The sequence below is a fragment of the Podarcis filfolensis genome (genome assembly GCF_964270895.1).
Source record: "Podarcis filfolensis genome assembly, chromosome: 4".
Classification (NCBI taxonomy): Eukaryota; Metazoa; Chordata; class Lepidosauria; order Squamata; family Lacertidae; genus Podarcis; species Podarcis filfolensis.
Window position 1 is genome coordinate 82,477,719 of NC_139607.1, and position 15,477 is coordinate 82,493,195.

The following is a 15,477-nucleotide window of genomic DNA, read 5'->3' on the forward strand; positions in this document are numbered from 1 at the left end:
CGCTTAAAGGCATATAATGAAGGTGCTAGGCGAACTTCTCTGGGGAGAGCATTCCACAAATGGGGAGCCACTGCAGAGAAGGCCCGTTCTTGTGTTATATCACGAATCATAGAATCATAGAATCATAGAGTTGGAAGAGACCACAAGGGCCATCGAGTCCAACCCCCTGCCAATCAGGAAACACCATCAGAGCACTCCTGACATATGGTTGTCAAGCCTCTGCTTAAAGACCTCCAAAGAAGGAGACTCCACCACACTCCTTGGCAGCAAATTCCACTGTCGAACAGCTCTTACTGTCAGGAAGTTCTTCCTAATGTTTAGGTGGAATCTTCTTTCTTGTAGTTTGGAACCATTGCTCCATGTCCGCTTCTCTGGAGCAGCAGAAAACAACCTTTCTCCCTCCTCTATGTGACATCCTTTTATATATTTGAACATGGCTATCATATCACCCCTTAACCTCCTCTTCTCCAGGCTAAACATGCCCAGCTCCCTTAGCCGTTCCTCATAAGGCATCGTTTCCAGGCCTTTGACCATTTTGGTTGCCCTCCTCTGGACATGTTCCAGTTTGTCAGTGTCCTTCTTGAACTGTGGTGCCCAGAACTGGACACAGTACTCCAGGTGAGGTCTGACCAGAGCAGAATACAGTGGCACTATTACTTCCCTTGATCTAGATGCTATACTCCTATTGATGCAGCCCAGAATTGCATTGGCTTTTTTAGCTGCTGCGTCACACTGTTGGCTCATGTCAAGTTTGTGGTCAACCAAGACTCCTAGATCCTTTTCACATGTACTGCTCTCAAGCCAGGTGTCACCCATCTTGTATTTGTGCCTCTCATTTTTTTTTGCCCAAGTGCAATACTTTACATTTCTCCCTGTTAAAATTCATCTTGTTTGTTTTGGCCCAGTTCTCTAATCTGTCAAGGTCGTTTTGAAGTGTGATCCTGTCCTCTGGGGTGTTAGCCACCCCTCCCAGTTTGGTGTCATCTGCAGATTTGATCAGGATGCCCTTGAGTCCATCATCCAAGTCGTTGATAAAGATGTTGAATAAGACCCGGCCCAAGACAGAACCCTGTGGCACCCCACTAGTCACTCTTCTCCAGGATGAAGAGGAACCATTGATGAGCACCCTTTGGGTTCGGTCAGTCAGCCAGTTACAAATCCACTGAGTGGTAGCATAGTCAAGACCGCATTTTACCAGCTTCTTTACAAGAATATCATGGGGCACCTTGTCAAATGCCTTGCTGAAATCATGATGTGTGTGTGTGTGTGCGCGCGCAAGCTGTGCAAAAATCATGATGGTGGGGGGGGGGAAGTGAAGCCAGCCAATGTCTCTACATAGCTCCATCCTTATTTCAGACATCGTGATATATTGATATATTGCAATGTTTAGCTGGTGATATATCACAGTTTTGAAAACCAGATATTGTCCAGCCCTAATTCCCACCAGGTCAGAGGCAGTATACCACAGGAGATCACTGTGGTCTGTGGGAAAGTTTCTCTCGTAAGTTCCAAAGATCTAAGAAGCCCATTTCAGGGTAACTCGCAGCAGGGCTTCTGTGGCTGCCCCTGATCTGTCTGTTAAGATATGATAGACGCCCACTATCTGCAATTTCTGGAAACATCATAGGTTGGTTTCTGAGTACACCCTCGTGTCTTCTGAACCCAGAACTCTATTTGAGTGATGGGACTTTGGCGAAGAGGCAGAGCTGTAGTTTAGGGTTCTTTGGCTGATAAATCTGGAACCGTCACCTGAAGTACACAGTTTGTCCTGGCTCCCACGACACAGGTAGACATTAGATATCATGATCAGTTCTTCATGTTGGCTCACTCCAAATTGCATATTGGAAAGGAATGGCAGTACCCCTATGATGCTCCAGTTAAAAGGTTAAGATAAAGGGACTCCTGACTGTTAGGTCCAGTTGCAGACGACTCTGGGGTTGCGGCGCTCATCTCGCTCTGTAGGCTGAGGGAGCCGGCGTACAGCTTCTGGGTCATGTGGCCAGCATGACTAAGCCACTTCTGGCGAACCAGAGCAGTGCACGGAAACGCCGTTTACCTTCCCGCCAGAGCGGTACCTATTTATCTACTTGCACTTCATACTTTCGAACTGCTAGGTTGGCAGGAGCAGGGACCGAGCAACGGGAGCTCACCCCGTCGCGGGAATTCGAACCGCCGACCTTCTGATCAGCAAGCCCTAGGCTCTGTGGTTTAACCCACAGCACCACCTGCGTCCCTGATGATGCTCTGGTTAACCTGCCTCTAAAACATTCCCGCTCTGTTTCAGAGTTAATGTCTTGGATATCCAAGGCGTGAGACATGATACACCACAACGTCCATTTCCCTGTACAGTATTGGGAAATTTTTTATGTGGTATGTTTTACAATTTTTTAATATATGCTGTAAGCCTCCCAAAGTGGCTGGAGAAAACCAGACAGATGGGCGTGATATATAAATAATAAAATGATTATGATAACGGCAAGTATTTTGCTAGTAAAATAATTACTTAGCTTATATTCAGCACTCTCAATAGTCCAAAGTGCTTCATATATTTCAGGCTGTACATCAACCCTGCAAGGTATGAGGGTACTGTTAGCTCCATATTTCAGATGGGGTCTGGGAGTGAGAGATAATAGCTAGCCCAAGGCCACCCATGACACTTGTGGCTGCGTTGTGATTTGAGTCTATGATAGCTGAAGCTCTTTACCACAGAATTACAGAGGCTTAAATCTCCAGTGTTAAGTGGTGCATGCCAGCACCTCATATAAAGAGGGTTGTCTTTTATCTGCAACCACAAGAATGTGAATATTCATACTATGGCACCTTCATGAAGGGCTTGATAACTTTATGAGAAGGTGCTTACTTGATGACTAGGTGAATTCTCAACATTATCACTGTACCAATGAGCAGGCTCTGCTACGTAATTTTTCTTGTACCAACTAGGTTCAAACGTTGTTTTTAAACAGACAATGTTATGCACCAGACTGGTAATAACCTGGCTGAGAGCTGAAAAACATGAATGACAGAGTTGTCCTGTGTATCTGTGCATGGACTGTACCATTTCAAATGGCAGGTGGGAGATTAGATGTATAAATGTTTTTCCATTTATTATTCTTATTCTTTTAAAAAACAGTTTCAAACTAGACTATTTTCCCGGACTTGTTAGTTATTTATGTGCATCATTTTTTTATGTGATGGGACTTTTAAGACATTCTGAAATGTGTAGTAGTGCAGCCAAGCCACAGGCCCACCCGATGAGTCTGCCAATCAGATGGCTTGGTTTCAAATCTACATCCATTAGAACAAAGAATGGGATTGGTGGAACACAAACCAGTACAGGCAAGCTGGCAAACTATGGTTTGGCACTATGTGATGATGCGCTTGCTCCTCTCCTTGCGTGCTGTGATTCCCTGCATCTGTGGTTTGCGGTAAAACCATAGTTTCTCATCTCATCCAAATTAACAAAATGTGGCTTGTACTTGCTCTGCAAATCAGAATGTGAAACTGGAGCTCGACCCTGATTTTGAGGGCAAGAACAAACCATAATTTGCTAGTTTGGACAAAAGAGAAACTGCAGTTTGCTACAGAAAATTGCAGGGCCAAACCAGTACAGCATTGTGTCTAAAGTAGCCTATGTTTTATATGATGAATCAACTAAGATTTCTTTGAGCGGGGAGATGGGGAAAGCCGATTTCTCTCTGAGATGGGAAACAGTGGCATGTGTTCTGTGCTGTCATGTATGAATTACAGTAGCTGAAATTTATGCATTTCAATGGTTGGGCTGGATGCCCCTTGACGTCCCTTCCAGCAATAAAATTCTATGATTCTTGGAGTGAACTTTGGCATCGAACGTGTGTGCGTGCGTGTGCACATGCACGTGCAACAGAAAGTGTGTTAACTTGTCGGCATCAGAGCCACAGGTCAGGTGCAAAACACTAGCAACAAATTCCAAGGAAGGAGCTGCAGAGAGGGAAGGATGAGCAATAATGAGAGGAAATTTCCCCCTACAGGGTTGCAGGAGGAAGAGGTGAAGAATTAAACTTTTGCCTGCGGTTGAGGTCAAGAAAAAGAGCTTCCGGCCATGTTCTCTTCCCCTGCCCAATATAATTTCCTTGAGTTAAAAATGAGGAGAGGCTGGAGGAAGAAATATGGAAGATGTATTTTCTCCGGTGAACCTTTCTGTTTTTGTGCACTGCTTCTATAAGCAAACTCTGGGGAGCAAATTAGTTGCCCAAGGAATCCAGCAGTGTTCATACAGCAAGGTTTTCTCCAGCATTAGATGTGTCCCTCAATTAGTGCAACTGGTTTCTATTGTTTATCAGCAGCCTCCTAACAAGTATTTATTCCCCAGAGTTTTGTTGCAGAAGCTTGTTTCCCTTGGCTCAGGATCGGAGGGGGGATTCGCTGGGGATGGCAGTCATTTCAGAGTGATCCTTTTCGTGTGCTTTGAGCGGCTCATGGTCTTCCTGATGGTCACAGCCTTTGCACAGACACAAGCGAGCAACTTCCCTCACAAAGCTACTTTTGTCGCAAACTTTTCAACGATTCATAATCGGATTTTGCAAAAGCTATAAATTAACAGCCAACAAAAGTCCGTATAGTTAAAGCTATGGTTTTCCCAGTAGTGATGTATGGAAGTGAGAGCTAGACCATAAAGAAGGCTGATCGCCGAAGAATTGATGCTTTTGAATTATGGTGCTGGAGGAGACTCTTGAGAGTCCCATGGACTGCAAGAAGATCAAACCTCTCCATTCTTAAGGAAATCAGCCCTGAGTGCTCACTGGAAGGACAGAACCTGAAGCTGAGACTCCAATATTTTGGCCACCTCATGAGAAGAGAAGACATGTTTGGTCAAAACTCTCCACTATGACCTGTCCATCTTGGCTGTGCCTGCATGGCATAGCTCATAGCTTCTCTGAGTTATTCAAGCCCCTTTGCCACGGCAAAGCAGTGATCCATGAAGGGGCAGAAAGATTGAGGGCAGAAGGAGAAGGGGACGACAGAGAACAAGATGGCTGGACAGTGTTCTTGAAGCTACCAGCATGGGTTTGACCAGCGTGGGGGGGCAACCTTTAAACACAACGTGTACATTTCTTCCCTTGGCCTTTGTTGTTAGGACACGGAGCAGAGAGACCTTAAGGGCAGAGGGCCTTCTTGGTAGTGGCGCCCACCCTGTGGAATGCCCTCCGATCAGATGTTAAGGAGATGAGTAATTATTTAACATTTAGGAAACATCTGAAGGCAGCCCTGCCCACGGAAGCTTTTAAGGTTTAGTATTTTACTATGTTTTTATATATGCTGGAAGCCGCCCAGAGTGGCTAGGGCAACCCAGTCATATGGGTGGGGTACAAATATAATCATCATCATCATCATCATCATCATCTAGTGAGAATATGTGTTAATCTGAGGGACACTGCCTTAAAGTCTGATTACAATCTGTCCCTTTAAGTCCTGATCCAACACTCTTAACCCCACACTTTCTCTCCCGTTGGACTCCAAATCCCATCAGCCTCAACCAACATGGCCATTGGTCATGGACGATGGGAGTTGTAGTCCAACATCTGGAGAGAAACATCTGGTGCACCATCTCTGCTGTAGTGTAATCCCACACAACTGTAGCTGGCTCAAGGCCACATTCTTGCCATACAGTTAAAGCACTATTATTGTACTTTGAACACTCATGGCCTTCCCCTCCCAAAAAATAATAATTCTGGGAGCTACAGTTTGTTAAGGTTTCTGAGAGTTGTTAGGAACAACCCCCCCCCCCAATTTGCTGCAATGCCCAGAGTTCCCTGTGAAGAGGGATCAATTGAATTGGCCATTGATATAGGGCAATTTGCACTGGAAAACACTCACTTTGCACTGGGAAATTTTCTGATGCTCTTCAGAATGAAGTCATTTAGCACCTTTTTACTTGTACTTAGTAAACAAAGCTAAAAACTTTAAAACTTCCAAACATGCCTAATGTTGTATTTGGAATTGGCATTCATTGTTACTGATGAACATATGAAACAGAAAAATTTCTGTGGAAAGATAAACCCCGCAAAAGTGATTATTTGGACAAAATGGTCCATTCACTCCTGTGAGGCTGCTTTCATAATTGTAGGGGTGTGTGTGTGTAAAAAGAGAGAACGAGAGAGAAGACAACTTTCCATGAAAAGAATGTTAATGGATGAATAATTGTACAGCAAGGACACAAGATACCGGCATAAATTGTATCAATTATATTTACTTGTCCCCCCTCCAATTATTAAAGAAGGAACGAAGGTCCATTAAAAACACAACCTTTTGAGTATTTAGCAGCTTACTGTGGTATCCTAATAATGGTTATTTTTTTTAGAAGCTGAATCATTGGTAGTAGTTTTAAGACAACAGGCCCTTACTTTGGGGGAGCTTATCTAACAAACTGGATAGTACGCTGAAATGAGTGAGATGGACAAAACGGATGTTACTTAAAAGTAATTAGCTAGGTTGGGCAAATGGTCATTTAAAACAGGCTCACTGAGGGCCATAAGTTTCCTCTTGTGACAAAGCTATCTATCACCTAGTGTGAATATTTACCACACTCTGCTATTAACATTACTTAAAGGGCTGGTTAGGTTACAGTCACAACACTTCATTATAACTGTGCGGAAATAAAAAAAAGTGGCATGTAATTAATGTTATGTGAGTGACATTAAAGGAATCTGGTGGGAATTGGATATCATGTGAGAATAAAAAAAAAATCTAGTGGTGTCACATCAAAAGTGATTCCCAGGTTTACTCTTGACTACTGTGGGGAAATTACTTCTAAGAGGGTTTTTAACCTTCAAAAATAAAATGTGTAGTTGGGAGATACCCCAAGGATCATCTAGTCCAAACCCCTGCAATTCAGAAATCAGAGGTGAGTAATCCCCGAGAGATGGCTATCCAACCGCTATTTAAAAACCACCAGTGAGGGAGACTCCACCGCCTTCCAAGATATTTCATTCTGCTGCTGAACAGCTCATACTGTCAGAAATTTCTTCCCCACCTCCCAGGATTTTAGATGACATGCAAATGGCATTCTCCAGATACAGTTGTATCTCGGAAGTCGAACGGAATCCGTTCCGGAAGTCCGTTTGACTTCCAAAAGGTTCAGGAACCAAGGTGCGGCTTCTGATTGGCTGCAGGAAGGTCCTGCAGCCAATCGGAAGCCGCAACGGACATTTGGATTCCAAAGAAGATACTAATGTATGAAGAACCCCTTGATGTTGGCAGGAACCCTGATAGGGAAGTTCCCAGTTCCCAGACTCAATTTTCTGTTGCTGATCAAAGTGAATATATTTGTTTTAAGGGGTTCTCAGATAAGTGTCAGAGGTGGGGTCCTGCTAGAGCTCTCTCTTGCTATTTCTCTTTTTTTAAAAAAACAAAACAAAACTTTTTTTATTCAAAATTAAAACAAAACATATTATCCAGAAACATAACATCCTTATTCTCCCCCCCCCATTTTTCCTCCCTCCCCCCACCTTCCCCCACAAACCCACCCACCACCACCTCCCGACTTCCCTCAGTTCCAGGCTTTGATTTCTCTAAGAATGCTGTTTTCTGCATGTTACACAGTTGTGTAGATCCTCAAACTATTTAGCTGATTATTATCGATAATCTTGCTATTTCTCCTCTGGTGTTTGTGACAGCAGGAATTCAGGAAATTTGAAATGGAATAGGAATGCCCATGTGTGCGGTGCACACATACATATCTCAATGCAAACACTTTCAATATTTAAACTGATCCCTTCACTGTTATTTGAACAGGTGGGCTTTTTAAAAAATAATTGCAGCAATAATTGCAATTTCTTCCAACTTGTAGATAGGTTGACTGTTTGACAGGCTGTCAGACTAGGAATCTGTGTCCTCTTTTTATCTGTGAACCCTTAGATCTCCAGGCAGCTAAAAGAGGAGCAATTTGTGTGTGCATGGAGGGGATAATTCTGTCTTCTCAGATCTGACAGTCTCCCTCTGGCAACCTGTTATAAAGTTTCATAGGGTTCGGCTTGGCAAAGAAATCTGATCAGCCCACGCTTCTGCCCAGAGGTGGATCCACAAAAGTTTTAACAGGGGAGATGAAACATTTGAGTTTAGTGCAGAGAAAATGGCAGTTTAGGGGATAACAGCAGCAGAAGAGAGAGGCACTTAGGTGATCTAACAATGTTCTGAATCATAGCTTTGGAGTAAATAAACATGGTGAAACAAGTACTGAAAAATCACAAGGAACACACATAGCTCAAGATCCGCCAGGCAGTGTCAAAGGCAGCTGTAGGGTAGGATCCTGCTGCTCCTGGCTGCTTTTTTCTTTGGCCTGCATGCACTATTTATCCAATGTCTTTTTGGAGATTATATGCTTCCCAAATGTTCTCTTGCTCCTAAATGCACCTTACACGGGACTGTGGTCTATATCACTCCAGAGTGCAGGTGGGTGTGTCATTTTTTTAATGTCCCAAATGTTAAAAAGAAAAACCTCAAACATCCCTTCAGTTAAACAATAACCACCTAGCAGAACAATAGCCACCAGTTGCTAATGTGCAAGTACCGGTACTTGTCTGGAATGAGAAATGGGTTGCAATCAGGGTTACCTATCCCAAGCCTGCAGGTAGTTTCAGTGGCCAGATGAGAAAGTATTTGGTCAGTCTCTATTCTAAGTCAGAGGTTGTGTTGTGTGCACAAAACCATCCACACCTAACATTGTTTTTTTTTAAATGCTTTTGCTGCATCTGCACACCCTAAGGGTGTGGATTTAGAGAATTTTATGCAGAATTAGGCACTGGCCCATTGAGATTCTGGCACAACTACTTAAGGAATGCAGCTAAAGCAGAGGAGTGCCAGAAAGATAGGACTGAAAGTTATTTGCACAATCTTTTTCCTAGCTTCTGCAGAATTACCGGTAAATAACCTTGTTGCTTTCCATCTAAGGGAAAAATAATAATTAAGCTCCTGTTCAGTGTTAGAAACACAGATATATAAGGTAGGCGCCAAATGGCTCCTTAAACCAGGGTTATCGTTGCCAAAATGAAATGCCTAGTTGCCATTTTGGGAGCAGACAGCTCGAAAGTCGTATTTTTCAATATAACTTTTGGGTTCCTGAAATTCATTCTGATTGTGCAGATAAAATATAATGGATAGAATTATACAGGATGTGTTGCTAGTGTGTGGAAAGGGTCAGGATCCAAGGATCTCCAGGCATGCGCCTCCAGATGGTGGAGTTGTCAGGTGCTATCCTGGTGCCTGGGCATCTTCACTTGGTTGCAATTTGCCAATAGCCAGGTGTAAAATTCGCCTGGCGCATTTCGAACACTGCTCCTGTTTCGATTCATACTTGAGGTTTTTCCTGTAGAGTATAATGAATCAGGTCCTCAGAGGGTCAGGCTGCAATCCAGACCTTTGATCCACCATGCTGGGTGTTGGATTGGGTGGAGATCTGTTTACACATACATGTTTGAACTCACATGCATGTCCAGCACTCAGATGCATTCATGCACACACTAACAAGAGGTTGCATCCGTTATGAATATGTGTTTTACCCTTAACCTTATGCCACCACTAAGTTCCCACACAAATAGAGTAAAGAAAGCTTGGTTTATTATATGAAACGCAAATGACAGAATATATATTTGTTTGTCCCAACACACATCGCTTTATGCTTGTTGACGTTCAAGTGCGTTTGCCATTTTATAACAATCTGTTTCTTCTTAACTATACCAATGACAGACTGTGGGAGTGTAATATACCGTATATCTGTATGTAAATCAAAAGCTGTACCAATAATATATGCACACCAGGGGGCAGGATGAGATCGCATTCAATTTTGGCATTGTCTAATTTGTTATGTAAAATATACTGCAACTTCATGGGTGTTCCAGGTTCAGCATGTCGACACACCAAGTGAGAAAAATAAGTGTTAAAGATTAACAGACCAAACCCAGGGCATGTTTACTCAAGAGTAAGTCCAGCTAGAGTCAAGTTGCCATAACACTCCTCTCTCAGGGCAGCACGATTGGGCTGAGTGCCAGTACTGTTGTGTATACACAGCAGGAGAGCACTGGATCTTTTTTTAAAATCACATTGACTTGAAATTTAGCTTGGTTTTCCTAGAACGGTATAGGCCACTGCTGAGGAAGTGCCCTGTCTCTCAGTGGCCCACGCCATTTCAGGGACCTTTACTTGAAATGTGGCTCAGTTTAGTTTACAATTTCATTTTAAACATGGTTGGGCTCTCTTACACTCAGATATCACACTGGGGGAGCACATGTACAGCTGCTGAGGTCATAAAGATGATTTTGGCTGCGATCCTATGCATTGTGAGGTCATTCAAAGGGGGCATATAGCACCTTAGATCTCCCTTTCCAAATTTGGGGAGAGAGAGCTCCCATGTTGGATCATCACTCCCAACTGCTTCAGAAATGTCTGTGGTCCCTCAGGCATTGGAGTGTAGACATATGTAGAACCAGAAATCATCTTCTTCTTTGGTGATCACTCATAGCCAAGTAAGGTTGCCTTCGAGGAACACTGTCATGGAAATAGGGTGAGTGTGTTGCGGTGTTATATTAAAATTTGGGGTTGGCTTTTACAGCCCAACTGCCCCAAGGGACTTAGAATCCCCTAAGTCCATTAAATCAGAGAAGAATGGATGGCGGCAGGTACCAGTAGAAGAAAAGCAAGGAAGATACTTGCTTTTTTTCTGTTGCAAAAGAGTGTCTCCTCCCCCCGCCCCCGCAAAAGGAGGTGAAAACCCAGAACAAAGGTGTATAGCAGCTTTTAAAAGCTTCAGAAATTGCCCAACCCCTTAGCCCAGGGGACAGCAACCTTTCATTTTCGTTCATTCCCCCCCCCAAATATAGTCCGGCCCACCACATGATCTGAGGGATGGTGGACCGGACCACGGCTGAAAAAGGTTGCTGACCCCTGGAGCCTTGAACAATGGAGGATGGTGATGGAGGAGTTCTGTCGCTCTTAACAAAGTTGTCATAGTTACTGTCCCATAGATCCAAATGATGGTTGTGCAAGTTTGTGGCAAGCTGCCTTGAGTACAGAGTAAAAGAAGGGAGAAAGATAAACCAATAAATAAACTGCACTGCATATGCTTGTGACTGCTGGGACAACTATGATGTCTTGTAGTACTTCCCATCACACATACACGATGCGGTGCATTTATTTGTGAATTGAACTTGATATTTTTTTTGTAGTACATTGGAGCATTCAGCTACTGAATATCATGATATTACTAGACCTGATATATGAATGAATGTGTGTGTGTGTGTGTGTGTGTGTGTGTGTCACATTTTCAACTCTTAACAATCAGTGTACCAGACCTTACTGGGATCAGATCCTGGGTCTAACAATCACACCGCCGTCTTGCAAACTGCAGAAAAGGCAATATAGTCACAGTTGTTTGGAAATCGTGCCCTCTAGTTTTTGGCCTCTAGAGGGGGTGCAATACAGTACTTTGAATATTATTTGACAGATGCCTGCCTGAAGCAGGATGTGAAAGTGTACTATTGGCTAATCTAGCACTTTAGCAAAGGATTGCAGATGAAACTATGGCCTTTGACAACTAAAGCTGAGATGCGGCTGCTCACCAGGCTGCCGTCAGGGCCAACTGCATTTAAGCTGCTGGTTTAAAATGTGCTCTGGTGTATTTTAATTGTTGTTTTTAACTGGTTTGTTTTTATTGCCCTGCACTTTATAATTCGTGTTTTTAAATGTTGCAAGCCACCTTGAATCCCAGCATGGGATATATAAATATATTAAAAGTAACAAACAAACAAACAAACAAACAGCCTAGTAAACTGCTCTGACTTGAAGGTGATACTAGAGCAATGTCATCGCAAAGTCTGTTGTATCATCCTTTGCCACCACTGGGTGAACTGGGAGGAGGAGGAGGAGAACAATAACAATAATAATTTGCCCATCTGGCTGGGATAGCAGGTTAATACTAGCCTCTAAGCCAGGGATTGGCAACCGAAGGCCCATGGGCCACATGGATGCCGACGCTGGAAATCGCGGTCAATCGCGCACAATCTGACCCATGGAAGGATCTCCACTGGAGTGAACCGGCCCAGGCAAGGTAAACCTTGCCAACCCCTACTCTAAGCATACCAGTACAGTGGTACCTCGGGTTAAGAACTTAATTCGTTCCGTAGGTCCGTTCTTAACCTGAAACTGTTCTTAACCTGAGGTACCACTTTAGCTAATGGGGCCTCCCGCTGCCACCACACTGCCGCGGTGCGATTTCTGTTCTCATCCTGAAGCAAAGTTCTTAACCCAAGGTACTATTTCTGGGTTAGCAGAGTCTGTAACCTGAAGCGTCTGTAACCCGAGGTACCACTGTAAAGCAATTATGGGCTGGCAACTTTTGTGGGTGTATTTGCAACGCTCCTATATGTGCTTCACAGATTAGCATCCATTCTCTCTACCCCCTTTTAGGCGGAAGAGAAGACCACTCCTCCAGGGATGTTACTGAGAATATTAAAAACAAACATAATTCCCGGTTAAAATCACGTATGTGTTCTCTTTCATAGCAAACTTCACAAGGAAAAGGAAGATGCAACAGGACTACCAGGGGTGACTGGAGACTGGTTTGAAGAAATCCAGAAGAGAAAATTTCAGAATGAGGCTGATGTTGGCAAAATGTTCAAACAACCCCTAGTTCACAGACTGCGAAAGTCCATCGGAAATGGTGAGTCGCCACTCGTGCATCCAAACAAGGCCACTTCCAACTATAAAAATGGGCGATATATGACGTTACGAGTTTTAAGGAAGAGGAACAGTCACCAGAGATTTTTCAGGTGGAAGTAATATCTCAAAGTAAAGCACATTAAAAGGCAATTTGGCAACTTAGCTGTAGCTTCTCTGGAAGTGTGTTGTCAAGGCAGGGATCAGGCTGCTACAGTGAGCGTTATCTGATCAAATTGCCTCAGCGCCGGCCTTTGTGACAGGAAGAGCATTTAAGAGCTTCGTAGGGAAGGAAATTATATATTGTAGGGAAATATAAATATATACATTGTGTATTGACTTATCACACTCAAGTGCTGTAGTCCTCCCGGAGATGAGAGAAATCAGGTCTCAGATAAAACAGTGCGCCTCTCCAATCTGCTTGTCAGGGGACAGGAATTCAATTTAGATAAGTGAAATGGATGGACGGCACCTTGACAGATTCAACTGGGCTCAGAAAGCAGGCAGGTGATGATGTGATCAGAATATCAGGACAGGAAGATGGAGCCCGTCTGCTGTCTGGCTTGACACTGATACAGATGTAGGGAGAATTTCTCTCAGACTGTTGCTTTGATCAGTTTCTTAACTGTCCTACATACTGTTGTGGACATTAAACAATGCTCAGATTCACCTTAATATTTTTTTATTCAGGTACCTAGAGAGAGGCGCGCACACACAAACACATACACACTCCAAACTCATGGCAGTCAGGGAGTATTCTGAGGAGATGCAGAATATACTGACTATTTATACAAAGTTTGTCGCGTGAAGCACAGGGTTTGCTTCCTCAAAGAAAAAGGAAAGTACAAAGCTTCATTATTAAAGCTTTGTACTTTCCATTTTCTTCATTATTATAATAACTTCATTATTAGAGTGTGGAAGGCTTTTTATAGATGCCACCTTCCTGCCCCCCCCCCCATATCTGAAGTGAGGCCTCTGGAGACAGGGCCTTCTTGGTAGCTGCACCCTAGTTGTAGAATTCTCTCCCCAGAGAGCTTCGCCTGGCACCTACTTATCATCATTTTAGCACCAGACAAAGGCCGTTCTATTTTTCCCAACCTCCTTATGCACAGTTTTTAATTGCATTTTTTAAAAAACAAATGTGGCTTTTAGCTTCTTTTCTTTTCTTTGCATTTGCATTTTAATTGTTTTATTCCTTTTGTAAATTGCCCTGGGATTATGACTGAAAGACTGTGTTGATGCTTCAAATAATAAATAAACCCAGTTCAAAGGATTGGGGGGAAACAAATAATATTTATCATTTCAATTTCCTTTTCAGATGCAAAACCCTCCGCCCCACCGATCCCGCAAGCCCAGAAGAATGCCTCCCCTTCCATCCTGGGAGGGCTGCGTATGCCTTTTGCATCTCTCTTCTCCTCCTTCAGAAAATCGAAACGGCAGCATTCAAAGCCTCTGCAAAAGCAGCCCCAATACCCTCCAAGGTGAGCTGGAAGCTTCCTGTCTGTGTGCATTCATTTGCTCTGGTTGCAAATCCAGATCTTTGGGGGCCAGGTTGGAGTCAGCTGCTCTGTTGCAGAAAGCACTTTTCTGGGATTGGTGGAGAGGAGAGGTCTTCATTGTTAGCGGTTATTCCTGCCTGGCAAGTTAGACTAGACTCCCAACTCTATGATTCCATGAACTTTCATGAGCTTGTGCCTCATGAATTTGTTTCTTTCCTGTATCTGCCTCGGAGGATTTCACACTATGCTACGTTACAAATGTTGAAAGCTCCTTGACCGCCAGTGTCATACTTGCATTCATCTTCCTCCTGCCCAGAAGCCTCTTGGGCTGGAAGTCTCTACCAATCCTCCTCCTACACCTCCTACAGTGTGGTGTAGTGGTTAAGAGCGGTAGTCTCGTAATCTGGTGAACTGGGTTCGCTTCCCTGCTTCTCCACATGCAGCTGCTGGGTGACCTTGGGCCAGTCACACTTCTCTGAAGTCTCTCAGCCCCACTCACCTCACAGAGTGTTTGTTGTCGGGGAGGAAGAGAAAGGAGAATGTTAGCCGCTTTGAGACTCCTTCGGGTAGTGATAAAGCGGGATATCAAATCCAAACTCTTCTTCTTCTTTTCTGTAACATTTGAAGGTGTGGCTGCATCTCAGGGAGCAGGCAATTTGGACACAGCTGGAAGAGCAGCTGACCGAAATTTCTGGGGACATGACCCATGCTCACCTTCACCAACCTAGTTTCCTCCAGATGTTTTAGACTACAACTCATAGGAACATAGGAAGCTACCTTAAGACCATTTCACCATCCAGCTCAGTATTGCTTACACTGACTGGCAACAGCTCTCCAGGGTGACAGACAGGAGTCTTTTCCTATCCCTGTCTGGAGACACCAAAGATCGATTGGGGACCTGCTCCACGCAAGCGTTCAGTCCGCCACTGAGCTCCTCCCTTAAAATCTGTTTTGACATAGCTATTCAGTAACGTCAGAATTGGCTGGCAGGGAAATCTGGTGGGCTGAAAGTAGATCACACTAGAGTAGGATATGTAACTACTTGCTAATTGCAGGGCGTGAGCAAAGCTAGTCTCTGGATCCTTCTGTTGTTGCTTTTATTTAATATGAAATTCACGTTGCATCTTATGCATTCCTTCCATGTAATTTGGTGTCTCCCCTTCTAAGTGCTCTGCACTCACACAGGAATTTCCTAATTTGTGTGTTGAGCATTTTTGTGCTCAAAAAGAATCTGGAGAAGCCCCTGCTTGCATACACCCATGCATAGTTAGAGCTGTCAGGGTGGAGGCCTCAA

The 15,477-nt window shown here is 43.8% G+C and overlaps 1 protein-coding gene across 2 annotated transcripts in view; it reads left to right on the plus strand.

The window, feature by feature from the left end:
• EXPH5 (exophilin 5) overlaps nt 1–15,477 on the plus strand; it is a 53,362-nt gene that overhangs the window by 16,074 nt on the left and 21,811 nt on the right. For both annotated transcript variants that reach the window (XM_083608922.1, XM_083608921.1), the window contains exons 2-3: nt 12,531–12,688; nt 14,003–14,165. In XM_083608922.1, coding sequence (XP_083465048.1) covers nt 12,640–12,688; nt 14,003–14,165 — 212 coding nt within the window. In that variant the 5' untranslated portion in view covers nt 12,531–12,639. The remainder of the gene's footprint in view (nt 1–12,530; nt 12,689–14,002; nt 14,166–15,477) is intronic.